Source organism: Erinaceus europaeus, chromosome 4 (assembly GCF_950295315.1).
Source record: "Erinaceus europaeus chromosome 4, mEriEur2.1, whole genome shotgun sequence".
Lineage (NCBI taxonomy): Eukaryota > Metazoa > Chordata > Mammalia > Eulipotyphla > Erinaceidae > Erinaceus > Erinaceus europaeus.
The window spans coordinates 122,489,009-122,509,356 of NC_080165.1; the positions used below are offsets into that span (position 1 = coordinate 122,489,009).

At 38.2% G+C, this 20,348-nt stretch overlaps 1 protein-coding gene across 1 annotated transcript in view; it reads right to left on the reverse strand.

Moving 5' to 3' along the window:
• LAMA2 (laminin subunit alpha 2) overlaps positions 1 to 20,348 on the reverse strand; it is a 711,163-nt gene that overhangs the window by 202,879 nt on the left and 487,936 nt on the right. The window contains exons 29-30 of the mRNA XM_060190486.1: positions 18,099 to 18,233; positions 14,031 to 14,155 (exon numbers count right to left, since the gene is read on the reverse strand). Of these exons, the coding sequence (XP_060046469.1) occupies positions 14,031 to 14,155; positions 18,099 to 18,233 (260 nt within the window). The remainder of the gene's footprint in view (positions 1 to 14,030; positions 14,156 to 18,098; positions 18,234 to 20,348) is intronic.

Sequence of the window (20,348 nt, forward strand, 5' to 3'; positions counted from 1 at the left end):
AGGAAAGCTTTACTTGAAAATGAACAAGATTTTATGGCAACTTTAAGATTTACTTTAATAATTTGTCTTCTGTTAATCTATCCTGCTTTCACTAAAATATTGATAAACCACATTCTGTGCAGTCTTGCTTCATGATTTCTGATCATTTTACCATAAAAAAAAATGACTTGACATGGAGTTGGGTAGTGGCACAGTGACCATGTTATAATGCACAAAAATCGTGGTTCAACCCCCTAATAACTACCTGGAGGAGGAAGCATCATGAGAGTTGAAGCAATGCTGCAGGTGTCTCTTTTTCTCTCTCCTCAGTCTACCTCTTTCCTACTGATTTCTCTGTCTCAATCAAATACATGAATGAATAAGTAAACAAAACATTAAAAACACTTGATATGACTTGAAATATCAACTATATTAACATACAGTTTTCACTTTTATAAACATCTACTAAATGCAAGTAGAACTCCATTCCTATTTTATATAACTACTTGGTGCATTGGAAACTCAAGAAAAAAAATTGTAAATTTGCTTCAAATGCTGTGAACACATACTTGGGTGTGTGTGGTTCACTTATCCAACTGATGCTGAAAAAGCAAAAGTGTATAGACTAACACTACAACTTTTGTTGTTGTTGCAGTTATTGTTATTGATGTCGTCATTGTTGGATAGGACAGAGATAAATGGAGAGAGGAGGGGAAGATAGAGAAGGGGAGAGAAAGACAGATACCTGCATACCTGATTCACCAGTTGCAAAGTGACTCCCCTGCAGGTGGGGAGCCAGGGACTAAAACTAGGATCCTTATGTCGGTCCTTGTGCTTTGTGCCACCTGCGTCAACCTGCTGTGCTACCACCCGACTCCCGACACTACAACTTTTATAAGCCAACTGCATTAGGATCATATTTAACTAACCTCTTTTATTAAATCAATAGTACATGACTGAATAATAAACTCTAACCTTTGCAAAATATGTGAACAAATTGGTCTACTACTTATAAACTCATTATCCAGCTAATTTATTTTTTGTCTCCACAAAAAGATCCACAAACACATAATTGACACATTCTGGAAAGCTTTTAGCTTTCTAATTTAAAGTTTTATATTGAGTGCATCTGTACATCCATACACACATAGATAGGCACTTAGGAATAGATTTTAGACATTTTTAAGTGACACTCTAGAGAACCAACACAATTACATTCCTTTATAATAAAGCATTTGCTTCAATTACTAAACAGAGGTATAATAATTCCTTGAGTATCTGATAGAAACTTTTTTTTAATTATGATATTATGGGGGATAATATGTTTTCCCTTCTAACAAAAGGAAGTGGGGAACATCTTGAAGCAAAGTTCATTCATTCTACTCAAAACTCCCTCCTCTGCTTTCAATTTTCATAGTGTCTATAGAACCACTCAGAAATCATTGTGCTTTTCTCTTGGTGACTATCTTTTTACATTTTCTTATGGCTGCTAAGTCCAAACATTCTTAACAGAATTTATAGGATTTACAGTTGTTCCTCTGTGTGTCCCTGTGAACACTGTGGAGATGAATCCCTTCCAATCCTTATCTTAGCTCACTTGTGTCCATTCCCAGTCAATTTGGCTGAATCTCTCTCATGTCTTTTGACCTCTTACTGTGTATCTTGCTTGTTTTGTCCTCTCCGAATATTATATTATCATTAAATGTCTAAGAATGTAAATATCATATCTAACCTGACGTCTAAATCCAAATAATGTTACTGCTCTTTCTACAAGTTTCCCGCTAAGTCAGTAACCATTCTATTTCTCTGCCCAACTTTAGAGTGAACTTTGCCCACTTTCTCCTCTCACATTCCACACATGAGTTCCCCTTGCAAATGCTGCTGGTGCTTTCATTACTAACAACACTAATTACCCTGTTTTAAGCTTTTTTTTTTTTTTGCTATGGGAATAATTTTAACCTTCACTGCTTTCAGGTATCCATCGCAGCTTTCCTGACTTCATCTTCTGCAAACCATACCATAACTTTCTTCTCCAAATTTGTGGATCTTTGCCTAGTGCCAAGCATAAATCAACCATAGACCTGTGTCTGAAAAACAAATGTATCTACTCTTTTTCTCTTTCTTGGCTATTTTTCTCCAGATACAACTTTCTCCAATATTTTCTTTAAGTATCTGCACAAGTCCTGTCTATTTGTGGAGCATAACACCGACCACACATTTGAATGCTATCCGACTTACTCTCAATTCATTAAAGCTATATTAATCCTTCGTAAACCTTTACGAGATGCTATTACTTCTGTTATCTTTACAGTGTTATTGAAGTATAATTGTCAAATAAAATCATTATATATCTAATGTGTACATGTGACAATTGGTTATATATTGTGAAATGATTTCCACCATTTGTGGAAAACACACCTACCTCCTTATGCCATTGCCTTTCTTTCCCATCTGATGAGGACACCTCTCTTCATTTAGAAAGTTTTAATTATGCTATAATGTATTATCAGTGATGGCTGCAATCTTATATATTACTTTTCTCACAAGTTTATTCCTTATCCCATTTTACTCATTCCATACATTCTGGAAAGTACCACTCTATATTTCAATAAGCCAATTTTTAGGATGATGATAAGTGTGTGTCACACACACACACACACACACACACACACACACACACACACACACACGAGAGAGAGAGAGAAAAAAAAAAACTTTTATATATTTGTTTTTCTCCAGAAAAAAAAATGACTGATCATTCTTGGAGAAACCCAAAAGTCTCAAGCTAGGAATCAAGTAAAGTGAGTGAAATGCATTGAGTTTGGAAAGGTAGTGATATGATGGATGGTTTCAAATTATCTTCCAGTTATCTGGCCTTTCCTTGGGTAGAACTCCCAAAAGTATGTGAGCAAAACTGTACTAACTCAATGGTTAACTGTTTTCCATATTTGTCTGGTAGAAGACAATGAAATATTGAACTAATATATATGCATGTGTGTTCACAGATATTATATTTTTCACTAATTACATTACACAAGTTGAAGTCATAGAACAAAAGACTATTTCAACCTTCTTGTATATTTTTAAAAATCTATTTTATTTCACAAAAAGATTAACTTTTCTTTCTCCTGGCTTTTTGTTTGTTTTAAATTTTAACCATTCTCTTCTCATCAAATATAGATCTTTGCTGTTTTGATTAGCCAAACATGTTCCAAAATTTAGGTAGTGATACTTGTGGGTAACAAAATCAAATTGTAGGTCTTGACTAATTTTTCTTTTTATGTACATTTTAATTAAATTTATAATTTAGAAATAGAAAGAGAGGCATATAAAAATGATAGGAATTGAACTCAAGAACTCACAAATGCAGGTCCAGCACTCAGCCATTGAGACATTTCCCAAGTTTAGCCAATTTGATTAGGAATTTTTATTCTTACAGGGGCCTTTGCATACTTAATATGTGTTAAATACATACTTAATATGTGTTAAAGCAAAATGAAGCAGAACGTTCCAATGTGCAAGGACCCAGGTTCAAGCCCCCAGTCCCCACCTGCAAGAGGAAAGCTTTGCAAGTGGTGAATCAGTGCTGTGGGTGTCTCTCTGTCTCTTTCCCTCCCTATCTCCCCCTTCCATCTCAATTTCTGCCTGCGTTTACTGAGTAGATAATTTTTTAAAAAATCATTAAAAAGAAAAAAGATCCAGAACTGGGTAATGTCTTATCTGGTAGATTACACATATTGCCACACTTAAGGATATGGGTTCAACTTCCCTGTTCCCACCTGTAATAGGGGAGGCTTCATGAGAGATAGAACAGTGCTGCAAGTGTCTATCCTCTCTATCCTCTATCTTTCTTTCTCTCTGTCTTTCACTATCAACTAACAAGACATAATGAGGGGCCTGTGGTGATGCACTGGTTACATATAGTATTAAGTGCAAGGGCCCACCCAAAGATCTGAGTTCAAGCTCCGGCTTCCCACCTGTGGGGCGTTTCACAAGCAGTGAAGCAGGTCTGAGGTTGTCTATCTTTCTCTCCCTCTCTATATTTCCCCTCCCTTCTCATTTAATTGTCATCACTGGTACTTAGTCCTCCTTTCAAAAGAAGCATTTGGTGCTTGTCAGCTGCTTCTCTTCTTTCTCCTGGTCATGTCTCAGCTTCTTTGATAGACTGCTACTAACTTGACTTTCTTCTAACTTCACTATTGTAGAAACTTCTGTCTCCCCATCCCCTTTTTTCCCCCACAGGTTTTCCTTGCTTAGCATTACCCTAAGGGGAATTTTTTCTGACTTGAATTATTTTATTAACATATCACTTCTTTCATCTTCTCTTTCAATTTTCAGATTTCTATATCCTATACTTATTTGCATATTCCCATTCTGAAAGTACTTTCATACCATTTTTAACTTATTTGAAATATAAATTGTCTTCCTTGTGCTAGTCTCTCCTACATTCTCTACTTCAATTAATGATAGCACCACTTTTTAGACTGGCCTGGATAAAAAACATCTGACTTCAATTCCTGTATGGCCCTTACCTTTCTAGTAAGTGATCAGTAGAGCCACATTTAACAATTTCCTTACACGTATCTCCTGTCTTTATTTCTACTATTACCAACATTCTGATTATCTTTTGCCTAAACTATTCCACCATCTTTTTAATCAGTCTCTTTAGTTATTATTCTTTGTCTGTTTCAATTCATTATACTCAAATCTCTGAACAGTCATTCTAAAATGTAACTGCTCACAGTTTTTAAAAATAAAATGCGTCATTTCTCCTCAGTACAGAGGCCATTAAATATCAATTCTTTGACAGTCAAGAATTCTAAAAGAAGGCTTTCATGATCACATTCATTTTTATCTACAATTATGAAAGTACATTTGAACTTCATGTTCCAAATGTTTTTATTTATGAGTTTTTAAAATGCTTATATTTTGTTTTTTAAGATCATAGAATTTTGCTAATACAGTTTTCTATGTCCATCATTACAAAGTCTTTGATCCACTAGCATTAATTACAAATACAATTATTTATTTGTATATGATCTCATGGCTTCCAAAATAAAAGTTGGTTTCTTTTGCTATTTAAGTCAACTTCTATTAAGATGAATGTTTTACTGCCAAGACATATAGCACAGTAGTAGAAAGTCCTAGGTTCAGTCCCCAGCACTGTACATAATACAGTAATGCTTCAGTCACTCCCTATTTTTCTTTCTTTTTTAAAGTTTTTATATATAAAAAGGAAACACTGACAAAAACCACAAGATAAGAGTGGTACAGTTACCAACAGCAGAACACCATATCCCATCCCCTCCCCTGATAGCTTTTCTATTCTTTAACCCCTATTTTTCTTCATAATACATTTTCATTTTTTTAAATTTATTTTCCCTTTTGTTGCCCTTGTTGTTTCTCATTGTTGTTGTAATTATTACTGTTGTTGATGCTGTCATTGTTAGACAGGACATAGAGAAATGGAGAGAGGAGGGGAAGACAAATGGGGGAGAGAAAGACAGACACCTGCGGACCTGCTTCATTGCCTGAAAGTGACTCCCCTGCAGGTGGGGAGCAGCCAGGGGCTCGAACCAGGATCCTTTCACTGGTCCCTGCTCTTTGCGCCACATGCGCTTAATCTGCTGCACTACCACCTGACTCCTCTTCATAATAAATTTAAAATGCTGGGGGCCAGGTGGTAGCACACCTGGTTGAGTGCACATGTTACAGTGCATAAGGACCCGTGTTTGAGGTTCTGGTCCCCCACCTGAAAGCTTTGCAAGTGGTGAAGCAGTGCTACAGGTTTCTCTCTCTCTCCCTCTATCTCCCCCTTTCCTCTTAATTTCTGGGTGTCCCTATCCAAGGGCATTGGTGTAGCTAATGTCCAGAAAACAAACCGCAACCCCGCTTCCAGTCAGGGAGTCAGAGGCCCCGGATGCCTTGTCTAGATGCCAAAACAGTTTTCATTGGAGGAGAGATTGTTGGTCCAAGTTTCATAGAAATGGCATGCCCCTGCTGAATGTAGATTTAGACAGGGATTTAAACTAGGTGTGGGGCATCCCTCAGCCTCACCTTCAAGAGGGAGTCAAGTGGGTTGCACCTTTCTTCCATAAACAAGAGCCCAGCCCAAAACCCAACCCATCATTCAGCCCACCACGCCATGTAATAATAGTACAGGGTGAGTGGGAGGAGGAGTACGTGGCGTGTGGGAACTCCCAGTGTAAAAATAGCTGGCTGGAGCAACTGAACAGCGTGGATTCAGAGCCTGAGGTTTTGGACTACCCTGTTTTACAACGGGGTCACCCTACTGTGACAGTAAGGACTGGTAATATTCCTTTTAAGTATTTGATTGATACTGGAGCAGACAAGACAATTTTAAGGCAAGCAGAGGTTCCCCAGAGTTGGGGACTCCTTCCAGGACCACGTTTACATGGTACTGGAGGGTTGACACAAGATTTCTTCACAGGAGATTCGCTTGTGTGGGAAGACCCAGAAGGGACTACCGGACACTTTCATCCTTTGATAGCTAATACTAGCACCAATTTATTGGGCAGAGACTTGCTGGAATCTCTTGATGTGGTAATATCCTCAGACGCCTCTGCAGGGCACCACACTCACTCCTGTGAGACTTCTAGATCTGAACAGCAACCACAATACTAACTGTCACTTTTTGTAACAGAACTCCCCACTTAGATTGGCTTTCTAATGAGCCTGTCTGGGAGGAGCAGTGGCCTTTGCCTAGGGAATAGCTAGAAATTTTAAAAGAGCTTGTCCAAGAGCAGTTGTCCTTGGGACACATCCACCACTCCCGGAGCCCATGGAATACTCCTGACTTTGTGATTAAAAATTCCTCGGGAAAATGGCGCCTCCTCCAAGATCTCCATATGGTTAATAAAACCATGCAGGTTTGGGGCTCCCCCCAAAGGGGTTTGCCTCTTGCTTCTGTGATTCCCATGGGAATTCCAATCATAACTATTGATATATAGGATAGTTTTTTATCTATTCCTGGGCACCCACAAGATTGTAAACATTTTGCCTTCTCTGTTCCTTCTATTAATAACGCCAGTCCTGCTGATGGATTTGAATGGGTGGTACTGCCCCAGGGCATGGCCAATAGTCTTACTATTTATCAAGATGCTGTTAAATCTGACCATTTTCCATATATTCATAAGGGCTTTAAGGTTTTTCATTATATGGATGATGTCTCAATATGGGAAAATTAAGATACAGATCTCTCTGCCCTATGTGATTTTCTTATCCCTGCCTTAAAGTAAAGTGGAATTAATGTCGCTTCTGAGAAGATACAGCTAATTCCTCCAATATCTTTCTTAGACTCAGAGATTTTTCCTAATGCAGATTTGTCCCTTAAAACCTTGTGTTACTTTTCCTTCTTATCTCACTCTTGCTTCTTTACAAAGTTTTCTTGGAAATTTAAATTGGCTTAGGCAGTATCTTTATCTCCCTACTATCTGCCAGCAACCGCTGTTTGATCTGTTAAACGGAAATAAACAGCCCTCCTCAAAGTGTATGTTACCCCCCGAAGCCTCCTTGGCACCGGAAAGGGTTAACCAGGCCCTCCAAGACATGCACCTCGTTCGGTTCTCCCCCTCCTCTCCAGTAAATCTTCTCATCTTTAACTCCACTCCCACAATAGTGGGAGCACTGTGGCAGAAGCATGGCGTTCTTGAATCGCTTCATTCGCCAGTAGGGGGAGCTCCAAGACTTCTTACCAAGATTGATGTCTTAGCATCTATGATGCGTCCAGGAAGAAACAGATCAGTACAGGTCTTAGGAAGGGAACTGGATTCAATTATAATTCCTTTTTCTCTCACAGATACAGAGTGGCTCCTATGCCAACATTCTCATTTTGCCATAAGTTTAATGGGTTTTCCAGGAGAATTAGATAATCATTTTCCTTCTAATAAATTGACAGCTTCTTTACCTCTTTTGCCTCTACTAGTATCTAAACTTTTCTCTCAAGATCCCATCCTCTCTGCTCTACAATCTTCACTGATGGTGGAAAAATGGGAACTGCTGCCCTTATATATTATCCAGACAAGCAATATCCCAAATCTCTCTTTACTGAGCTTCCTGATAATTCCCCTTAGTACAAAGAACTTTATGTTGTTTTCCTTGCATTAAAATCTGTACTAGAATCCTTCAACCTTTTTTCTGACAGTGTGTATACTGTTAACTTACTTCCATGGCTTGCTCCTTTTTTGTGAGAATTGATGACAACCCACCTTCTCCTCTCTTAATTCAAATAGACTCTATGCTCTGTTCTCAAACCCAACCACTGTATGTTCAACACCTTCATTCCCACAGCCCTCTTCCTGGTCCCCTGTATGTAGGGAATTCTGTGGCTGACTGCCTCGCCTTCTCAGGAATTCTCCTAACCTCTGTCTCTAATCCTGCTGACTTTCATTACCTAACCCATGTTAATCTTAAATGCCTTCAAGCTCGACTTCATGATATTCCTCTGGCACAGTTGAAACATATTCTTGCTACATGCTCCTCTTGTGCAGGTCTAATCAAGACATCTGCTGTTCAAACTCTTAGGGTTAACCCCCGAGGCTTAAAAGCCAACGCTCTTTGGAAAATTGATGTCACCCACTTATCCAACTTTGGCAAAAAAAAAATTGTGTTTGTCTCAATTGATACCTTCTCTAAGTTTATGTGGACTACAGCTCAGACGGGAGAAAACTCAAAAAAGCTTATAAACCATATGCTTTCCTGTTCTGCTGTAACGGGCATTCCTCTTCAACTTAAAACGTTCAACGGACCTGCTTTTACCAGCAAACAATTTAAAGATTTTTGTTCCCTCTGGAACATTACTCATACTACAGGCATTCCCTATAATCCACAGGGACAAGTAATTGTCGAGAGGCCCCATCAAACCCTTAAGGTGCAATAAAATAAAGAAAAAGGGGGGTATATACTCCCCCAATATCCAGCTGGCAAAAGCCTTAACTATATTAAATCTCTTTAATATTTACAAAAACTTGAACCAACCTCCTATTATTCTTCATTGGCAAACACCATCTACCCTCCCACCTATTAAGGTCAAATGGAAAGACCCACTTGATAAAATTTGGAAAGGTCCTGACCCTGTATTGACCATGGGGAGGGGTTTTGCATGCGTGTTTCCACAGAATTACTCAAAACCTGTCTGGCTTCCTACTCTCTGTGTCTGGCAATACCCGTATGATGGTGCTGCTTTCTCTGAGGAACAAGAAACACTGCATGAGGACTGGCTCCAGGACACACCCCAGGACCCATAATATGACATGGCAGAATCTGAAAAATCTGGTTCACAGAGCCCTCCCCCCTTCTCTGAATATCTTATGCTATAACTGGCCAGTTGTGTTTTGTGAGTGAGTGAGTTGAACGACTAAAAAAAAAATTTGAGTGAGTTGAATGACCAAAATTTTTGTACGACCCATTTTGCTCAGAGTACTCTGAAACTTAATTGACTTGATATAAAAATGCTGGACACAGCCATGGTTTCTGGAGATGTCCAGAAACAGTCCAAAAATTTGTTTTTTCCTCTTTTGATTTTTTTAAGTCTTTGTATAAATGTGAAACGTTTAGTCTTAAACTATGTGAGTAAAGATGGTTCAACTAAGACAGTACAGATCTAAATTCGTGTTTGAAATGATATGTCTTCGTAACAAAAGTTTTTCCTCCTGTGTGTTATAAACTACATGTTGATGTGTGTGTTTCAAGTTTGGTAAACATTAACTTAATAGTCAAAAGTGTAACGCTGAAGCTACATTCTTACCAGGCAGAGTAAAATGAAGGAGTTTTCAACACGATTCTTATAAAGGTAAAATTAATTTGCTAAAGTAACTGAGTATTTAAGGTAAAGTCTAAATATTTAACATGACGATTCATCTCCAAAATTAAAATACAAATTCTCTATATAGGACATTTTTGGAGGGCCCCCCCCCAAAATGCCCTGTAAACTAATCTTGTGAAAATTAATCCACAACAAATCTGGCATCAATCTGACATTGTAAATGTTCTCAAAAAAAAAAAAAAAACATTGTCAGTAACATGTGTTAACTCTCTAAATAACCTGAGTTTGTTTAAAGTCCAAAGTAAAAAAATAGTTAAAAATCCATATATATTTTAACTACATTTGGTCTAAAGATCCTGCTGTACACAGACTGCTACACAAGGTCACATAAGATGACCTTTAAACAAAATTATAAAGATACTTAAACCAATTATAATCATCCAGTTATCAATTATAGTAAACCTCTAATTGTTAAAAGTTTTTTTTTTTCTTCACAAGTAATCGACCACAACTATGTCAAAGCCTTCACATGAAGAAGCATCTGCTCATATGGTAAGATATTAAACTATATAAGAAGTTCCCCCATATACAACTTATGTAATTAACAACAACATTCCCATATTTTTCTACACTTAACTGGTGTAGGCCTGCCTTTGTCAGCCAATAATTTAAAGACTTTTTTACTTTTATAACATCACCCATGCCACAGACATCCCATACAACCCCCAAAGACAAACGGTTGTTGAAAAGGCCCACCAAATGCCTAGCCCCAATTAAGTAAAGAAAAAATGGGGGATACATCCCCCCAATATTCAGTTGGCTAAGGCACCAACTACATTAAACCTCCTTTAATATTTATAAAAATTCAAACCAGATGCCCTGCTAACCATGGGAAGCAAATCTGTTTTTGTTTCCTTCACAGGAATCCCTGGAAAACCATCTGGACCCCTACACACTCTGACATCACCCACTAGAAGGCACAACTACAGCAGCGCACCCCCTGAAACCCATGATGTGACCTGACATGATCTGATGAACCTGATTCACAGACTCCAAGGACAGAACTTTCTTACTGCCTTTCTCTCGCCCATCACTGTCTGCCCTTCCTGCTTCTGCTTCACCTGTCACTTTTTGGCGGTTCCAGCTCACTTTCTACAGAGAAACAAAGTTCCAGTGGCTGTCCTGCCCCATCGAGACAGACGTGTGGCATTTCTTCCCCTGGTCATTGGCATTGGACTGATGCTTCTATCGGACTTGCTGATATACTTTTGGACACTCTCTTTACATTGCTGGACTTCTCGAGGACTGACTGTAGCAGTCCATGGACCTTGCAACCAGCTGTCTTGGAACTTTGCAACACCAGATCACCTCTTGCCCCTCGGCCTATCAGGCCCCTACTCCTCTGCCTATCAGGCAGCACCCCCTTTCTGCCCATCAGGCAGCCCCTCTCTGCCTACTAGGCCTCTCTTCAGTCTCACACTGTCCCTTGCTACTCTTACTTATCGCTCCCTGTCTTATTCCAGTTCTTTTAAAAATGCCTGCACGATATCATTTAGGTACTGCCCAACAGGTTTCTGTTCACCCCTACACTACTATTCCTCTGTCAGAGATGGAGTCTTTTACAGACATTGACCCATTTAAATATGGCCATTTGGAAAGAGGGAGATGTTGGGAAATTATGAGGATGTGGTTAAGTAGGGCTTGAACCTGAGGAGTGTCAATCCTGTTAGTCTCTCTCTACCAAGAGGTTGAACAAGGAGGGACAGTAGTAACCCCAAAGGTGTGCCTCGTCCTATCAGACTCCCTGTCTCACAAAGCACCCCACATTCCTGATACTATGGCCATTAGATATAAAGGTAATAACAAACATTTTAAAAAGTTTAAATGACATGACTTTAATTTTTTTTATTGTAAGACACTTCAAAAGATGCTGTGCTTCTCTTTTAATCACCTGTTGCTTTTTATTACACCACAAGTAGGAATTTAAATCTGCATATTTAGAGAGATTAGTGAATGGGTGATAAAAATCATGCTTTTTTTGGTGCAACTTCAAGTTGGTACTTTAGGATGAACATTAAGATCATAGTTTGTATCCTCATCACACAAGCAAAAGCCTTAATTTTGTACTTTACAAAAGACCTGTGACTCTACTCAATCAAAAAAGAAGTTTAGGGGCTGGGTGGCAGTGCATCAGGTTAAGCACACATGGCACAAAACACAAGGACCATCATGAGGATGCTGGTTTGAGCCCCTTGCTCCCCATCTGCAAGGGGGTCGCTTCACAAACTTTGAAGCAGGTCTGCAGGTGGCTATTTTTCTCTCCCCCTCCTCTCTCACTTTTTCTCTGTCCTATCCAACAGTAATAACAAAAACAAGGGCAACAAAATGAAAAAAATGGCCTCCAGGAGCAGTGGATTCATAGTGCAGGCACTGAGCCCAGCAATAACCCTGGAGGCAAAAAGAAAAAGACAAATGTTTGAATTGGAAAGGGAGATAATCTATATTAGACTATTTTTAGAATACAAGGCCAAAAATCTAAAAATCCTGGTTGAGCAAACTGGGAAAATATCTTCTTCTGTGTAGTTTTCTTTCTTTTTAGAAAGGTAGATGAAGGCTGCATTTTATTTTATTTACCTTCCAGGTTATCACTCAGGCTCATTATAAATCCACTGCTCCTGGCAGCCATCTTTTTTCCATTGTGGTGTTGTTGCATAGGACAGAGAGAATCTGAGAGAGAGGGGGAAGAGAAGGACAGACACCTGCAGGTTGGCTTTACTTCTAGCAGGGTGACTCTCCTGCAGGTGGGAGTCAGGGGCTCGAACCGGGATCCTTGTGCCAGTCCTGGCACTTTATATTGTGTGCCCTTAGCTTGGTGTGCTACCGTGCAGCCCCCTCTTCTGTGTAGTCTTTTTAAAATTTATTTATTTATTATTATCTTTATTTATTAGATAGTGACAGCCAGAAATCAAGAGGGAGGGGAGTGGTAGAGAGGGAGAGAGACAGAGAGACACCTGCAACCCTGCTTCACCACTCATAAAGCTTTCCCCCTGCAGGTGGAGACGGGGGCTTGAATCCTTGTGCATTGTACTACATACACTCAACCAGGTGCGCCACTACCCGGCCCCCTCTTCTGTGTAGTCTTATGAATGAAATATACTCAAGATAAGGTGTCCAGGGTCTAATTCTGAACAAACTTCATTGAATGACTTCTAAAGCAAATTCTTAAAGGAATATAATTTAGCATGTGGAAAGTGGAGTACATAAGTCATTTAACAAAGAGTGTAGCAAGTCTTAGGAAAAGGTAAATGAAAAGAAATAGCAGTTTTCATAAATACATAAGCCAATGTAGAATGTTCATACAACACTGAAATAAAATATTCCAGCTTTCATTTTCCCTTATGACTCTGTTTCCATGGCACCAAACTCAAATTAGTGGAAGGGGATCTGTGATTATGGGAGAAACTGTCTTATTTAGGAACATAACAGTAAACTACCATACTTTAACAATGTTATTTTTAAAATTATTCCCTCAATAATTCTTTAACTATCTTAAATTTAACACACAATATCAGTGTAAGTGATCACAAATGAAGTGATATTCCCCCAAGCAATCTTTCATAACTGAATTTATGGAAGAACTATCTAAAAACCTCTATGGGAAAATTATAAAGTTATTCATCATGTGTAATACTCCATTTATTTCACAGACAATATGTTAATATTACTATTACATTTGAATTAATAAGATTGATAAGCATTGGGATAGGTTTTAAAGGATGATGATCCAAAGAATAGCTCACTTTCTTGCTCTTTATTGTTGTTATTGAACCAGGGTCTCAGTTTGTACAATTTTAGTGCTCTTGACATTTATTCATTCAGTTAGCAAGACAGAGAGAGGAGAGAATGGGTGAGGAGACACACAAACACAGAGACAGAGAGAGACAGAAACAGAGACATAGACCAAAGTACTGGAGCTTCCTCCATATGTTAGCACCTCCCATAAGGTATTGGGATCTAAACTTAGAATACACACACACACACACACACACACACACACACACACACACACACACCAAAGCATATTTCCTATTTAGTTAGCTAGCTAGCTCTAAGGCTTAGGTACTCACTTTTTTCATATTTTTATATTGTTTAAAAATTATCCTTATACCAAGGTTGTTTACAAAGGAAAATTAGCCAAATAAAAGAAAGCTTATGTGCTACACAGATGGTATAACTGATAGGGCAATAGATTATTTCTCAAACTTACTTGTTGCTGGAAGAAGTCAGAGGACAAGCACATTGCTGACAATCATTTGGTGAGCCCCTGACAATTCCATAGTATCCAAGAGAACATCGTTCACAGAAGTCACCAGCAGTATGGTGTTGACAATTCTGTAAAGGAAAAGGCTGAAGTTTATTTTTAATTTAATGAGAGGTGGAATGCAATTTGTCATATAGCTCCGAGGCTATGAATGTTTGTTCTTTTGTGAACACACACATACATGTACACAGATTGTTGACAGAGAATAAGTGATGTAATTTTTATCTTTTAGGTATCAGCATGCTCCTGTTGTGGCAAAAATTTATGCAATTTATCATCCTATGCATTTTTTATTTGTGATTAATAGTGGGTTACAAGATTTGAAAATTACAGGATATAGTTCCACAGCACATCTACCATCAGATTTCCATGTTCATATCTTACCAATTCCCAAAGATAACCACCATAGTTCTCACAGTTTTAGAAACTATTTGCTGCTTTTTTTTTTTTTCAAGCTCATGTGGACAAGTTCTCTAGATTTCACATAGGAGTGAAATCATCCAGTAGTTTTCTTACATCTTTTTATCTCACTAGTTACAGTCACATCCAGTTTCATTCATTTTGTCCCAAAGGATACAGTATTGTCTTTTTTGATTGTACAGTGTATCTCTCCCATAACTTCTTTGGCCCGTTATCTGTTAGTGGACATTTTGCCTGCTTCCACTCTTTCACTGTTGTATATCATAATGCAGCTATGAACATAAGAGTGCATATGCCCTTCAAATTAGTGTTTGAATTTGCATAAATGCCTAAGAATGCTACTACTAGACTTGAGGTAATTCCATTTTTATTTATTTAAGGACTCTCCATATAGTCTTCCAAAGGGGCTGCACCAGTTTGCATCCCCACCAGCAGTGTAGCAAAGAGCCTTTTTCTCTACAACCTCACCAACACCTGTTTTGTTCATGTGGTCCATTCCCACTGGTGTGAGATGTTCGGAACCTCTGTGTAATTTTAACTTGCATTTCTCTAAAGATTAGTGAAGGGACAAGTTTCTTCATATGTCTGTAATCCATGTGTATCTCTTCCTTATGAAACTATCTATTTAGTTTTTTGGCTTTTTATTGATTTTCCCCCCTTTTGATTAGCTGTATAAATTCTTTATAGATTTTTGATATCAGACACCTTAAGCATTTCAAGTGTACAGCTCCCTGGCATTAAGTGCATTAATAATATTGTGTAACCACTACCACCATACATATACAGAATTTAAAAAATATTTTATTTAGTTACTTAATGAAAGAGATAAAGAGAGAAAGGTACAGAGGAAGAGAGGGTAGAGAGAGCCTAACCAGAGCACTGCTCAGCTTTGGCTTATGATGATGCTGGGGACTGAACCTGGAACTTCAGAGCCTCAAATATGAAAGCCCTTTTGCATAACCATTATGTTATCTCCCCAACCTTCATCTCCAGAACTTTCCTTTACTCCAAACTAAAATTACATTACCATTTATTTAAGTAAAGTCAAATAGTATTTATCTTTCTGTGACTTATTTACTCAGCATAAGGTTCATTTATGTTACATTAGGCATCAAAATTCCCTTCCTTTCCCAGCGTAATATCTAATATATATTATATGTATATATGTTACATATACATATTATTCAAGGGCAATTTTTATATATTTGTTGCTATTTCCATGACTTTCCCACTTGGTGATGGCATTTTTTTAGGCAGAGAGAGATAGTGGGTAGTTTGCACTTGGTTAAGCACACACATTACCATATGCAAAACTACAAATTCAAGCCCCCTGGTCCCACCTGTAGGGGAAATTCTTCAAGACCCATAAAGTAGTGCTGCAAGTGTCTCTTTCTTCCCTTCTATCTCCTCCTTAATTGACTCTTGATTAGTTTCTGACTCTAACCAATAAATGTAAATAAATATAACAAAGAAAAGAAAAAGAGAAATAGGTGAGAGAGAAAGGCACTCTAGCACTTAAACTTCCTCCAGACCTGTGTCATGCAATAGAAAATTAGGCACTCTTCCAGGCAAGCTATAGATAGTACTGTTTCTCTATTTATATGTTTATAGGGACAGGGGTTGTTTATTTCTTTTGGCTACTGTGAATGATGCTTTTAAGAACATGGATATACAAATACAGTTGTTCCCAAAAGGGGACTGGTATCAAGATCCCACTCTCCCTGATACAAAAATTCATGGATGCTTAGATGAAATGATATAGTATTTGTTTGAAATAAATTTTTTCATTTAGGAAACTAAATACTATGCTGTTATAGCTGTACTGACTGTAAGAGCTTCTACTGCTTTCTCCCTGCAATAATATCTGTAAAAACTGTTCCAGGAATCTATCTAATCTGGGTAACAGATATCACACATATCTACAATGTGTTATATTATTTGGGCTTTTATGTTTCTTCTTAACAAGGTGTCAACAAAATGTCTAAAGATACTGTAACTTTGGTTCATATCCATTGGAGAACTTTGTGAGACCAAAGTTGGAAAACATAAATGTTTTAAGTTGTAACACTCCAACAACAAAAATAAAGGGTCAGCTTAGTCAGCATGTTAGAATGTTTTCCGTCTACTATTGCCAGATTTGATAACTCTTGATAGATACAGAAGAAACATCTGTATATGAAACTAACATTCTCAGGGAAATATTTTCTTTTTTTTTAAGTTTGCTTATTTCCCCCTTTTGTTGCCTTTGTTGTTTTATTGTTGTTGTAGTTACTATTAATATTGTTGTGATTTGTATCATTGTTATTGGATAGGATGGAGAGAAATGGAGAGAGGAAAGGAAGACAGAGGGGGAGAGAAAGATAGACAACTGCAGACCTGCTTCAATGCCTGTAAAGCTACTCCCCTGCAGGTGGGGAGCCAGGGGCTCGAACCTGGATCCTTATGCCAGTCCTTGCACCTGCACTACAAATCCACTGCTTCTGGAGGCCTTTTTTTCCCATATTGTTGCCCTTTTTGTCATTATTGTTGTTTGTTTTTGTTGTTGTTGGACAGGAGAGAGAGAAATCAAGAGAGGGAGACAGAGAGGTCGGGAGAGAAAGATAGACACCTGCAGACCTGCTTTACAACTTGTGAAGTGATCCCCATGTAGGTGGGAACCCAGGGGCCTCAGTAAATGCCAGGGCTCAGTAACTGCATGATTACTCCACTGTTCCTGGTGGGCTGCTTTTTTTCCCTTTTTGTTTGATAGATGATGAAGGGCTGAAAGAGGGGGGGGAGAGAAGGGGAGAGGAGGGAAGGAGAGGGGACAGGAGAGCAGAGGAGAGGAGAGGTGAGGAAAGAGATACCTACAGGTGTCTCTATTCTACTAGCATTTTTGAATCTTGCCCCCCTACAGGTGAAGATGAGGGTTTGAATATGTACCCTCACACAGGATAATATGTATGTCTCCTGAGTGTGTCACTTCCCAGCCCTTCAAGTAAAACTTATTATAGAAAAATGTATATATTTTTAATTATTGAAAATATTAAATATTTCTCTAATGTTGAATTTTGATGAGTTTTTAATAACTTTTCATATGTATTATAAAATGATTATTTTCTTTTTTCTTTTTTTATATTTATTTAAATTATTTATTCTCTTTTGTTGCCCTTGTTGTTTTATTGTTGTAGTTATTATTGTTATTGTCATTGTTGGATAGGACAGAGAGAAATGGAGAAAGGAGGGGAAGACAGAGAGGAGGAGAGAAAAATAGACACCTGCAGACCTGCTTCACCACCTGTGAAGCGACTCCCCTGCAGGTGGGGAGCCGGGGTTCGAACCGGGATCCTTATGCCGGTCCTTGTGCTTTGCGCCACCTGCGCTTAGCCCGCTGCGCTACAGCCCGATTCCCAAAATGCTTATTTTTATTTGTAACCAGAAAGGAAGCTCTTGATTAAAAAAATATATTGCTGTCTGGGTTCTTGCTGTTCTTCTAAGAGGCTGTTACTATTCTGCTTCTTGACAAGAGCAGTTGTTCCACCTGTTACCAGAGATGAGCATGTGTACAGTGTCGTGAATTCGTGAATTCTGCTCAAGAAAGATTCATGTGAATACCTGGCATATGGAGGTTTCAGGGTCACACAGACTGCTGTGTCCATTACACTGACAAGGAACACAAGTACCCAGGGTTGGTCCAGGGGTATGGCCACCAGATTCAGAGCGCAGTCGGTAAAAGCCTGGCATGCATGTCTGAAAGAAAAGGAAGCAAATTAGTAAAACCAAATTAGAAAGATTGCTTTGACAACATTTGTGTTCTGCAGTGTGTGTGTGTGTGTGTTTAAGACTTCTTTGCCCCCATCTGTGCAATAGACATTACTTTAAAAACTCCAGTACCCAGCAAAGTGCAAGGACCATGGTAAAGATCCCGGTTCGAGACTCCCTCTCCCCATCTGCATGGGAGTCGCTTCACAAGCAGTGAAGCAGGTCTGTAGGTCTCTGTCTTTCTCTCCCCCTCTCTGTCTTTGCCTCCTCTCTCCGTTTCTCTCTGTCCTATTCAACAACAGCACAACAATAATAACTACAACAATAAAAACAACAAGAGCAACAATAGGGAATAAATATTTTTACAAAACCCATCCGTACCAATTTTGATTCCTAGTGTGTATTTCTTCCTGATCCCTGGACTGTAGAGGAAACATTCATGTAGTCAGACTTTAGCAATGGGAAACTATGATTTGCATATACAACTCTTGGCCTGAAAAAGCTCCAAACAGTCTTTCTGGGAAATAGGTGTGTGTTTAAAATAAAACTGCTCTATTAACCCACCCACGAGAATTTCAATATCCGTGACCATCTAAATTCTGTTTCTCCTCTACTTGATGGATAACTAGCAAGTGTCCAGTTAGAGTGGGCAGAAATTAAAATAAACATGTATTACTTATATTGAAATAATTTAAAGACTATAAATAAATTCAAAGTAATAAAGATGTTTACATGACTCAGGAATATTAGACCAACACTAAAATTTATCTGTCTCTGATCTTTTATTTTCATTTTCCAATGAATATGTGAGTAAACAGAAAACTGCTAGCAATGCTGACAGACAAAAATCAGAGTTTCTATTCTCATTCAGTTTCATTATGTAAATGTATTTTAAACATGTCTGTTTTTTTGGAAGGAAGTCTCTAGCTCCAGGATGAGACTTAGAACAGTCCTGTGCTTTGAGTACATTCCTCTTGCTATATACAAAGTTGTAATTTTCGGACCTTTGATTTATGAGTAAGAGGTAGCAGTTGAATTTTTGTGTGATCCACTTGAAGACTATAAAGGGACTGTTTTTGAGACCTTGATTACTTGTGATATTTTTTCACAGGATATTTTATTTCCATTCATGAAAGAAAACTAATCACTGTCAGGGGCAAGGTGGTGGTGCATAGGTTAACTGCATATATTACCCTGGAAGAGACCTGGGTTTGACCTTCCCCCACCTGCAGGGGTCACTTCCCATCAGTGAAGCAGGTCAGCAGGTGTTTTTCTTTCTATCTCTGTATCCCTTTCAATTTCTCTCTGTCCTGTCATGTGTAATAGAAACATAAAAGAATACTGAATAAGCAGTTAAAGATATTGCATTTTAAACTTCCTAATTCATCTACATTATTTTGGTCTGGATTAGGCCCTTCAGAGTGGAATATACAAAGATTCCTTACAAAGAGAAAAAGATCAATAGTCAGAACTATTATATATTTTTTTGGATAACTCCAAAATAGTTTAATTAAGTACTTAGAGTCTTTGCTTCTAACAAAATCTATCAATTTAACACATTCTAATGAAATTTAATCTATCAACGTCGAGCAAACTGATAAAAATAAACCAGAAATTGTATTAAAAATATTTTGAGTTTCATTTTTCTTGTGGGGGCCTTACAATATATTTTTAAAAATATATTTATATTATTTAAAATCAAGTTTCATCTAGGCATTATTACCAAGTCAGATCTGTAAATAACTATTAAGATATGCATGTAGGGGAGTCGGGCTGTAGCGCAGCGGGTTAAGCACAGGTGGCGCAAAGCACAAGGACCGGCATACGGATCCGGGTTTGAACCCCGGCTCCCCACCTGCAGGGGAGTCACTTCACAGGCGGTGAAGCAGGTCTGCAGGTGTCTTTCTCTCCTCTCTGTCTTCCCCTCCTCTCTTCCATTTCTCTCTGTCCTATCCAACAACAACAACAACAACAATAACTACAACAATAAAACAACAAGGGCAACAAAAGGGAATAAATAAATAAATAAAATAAATATTTTTTAAAAAAAGATATGCATGTAGCCATACGTTAAGAAACAATGAAAGATACATGTAAAATGTC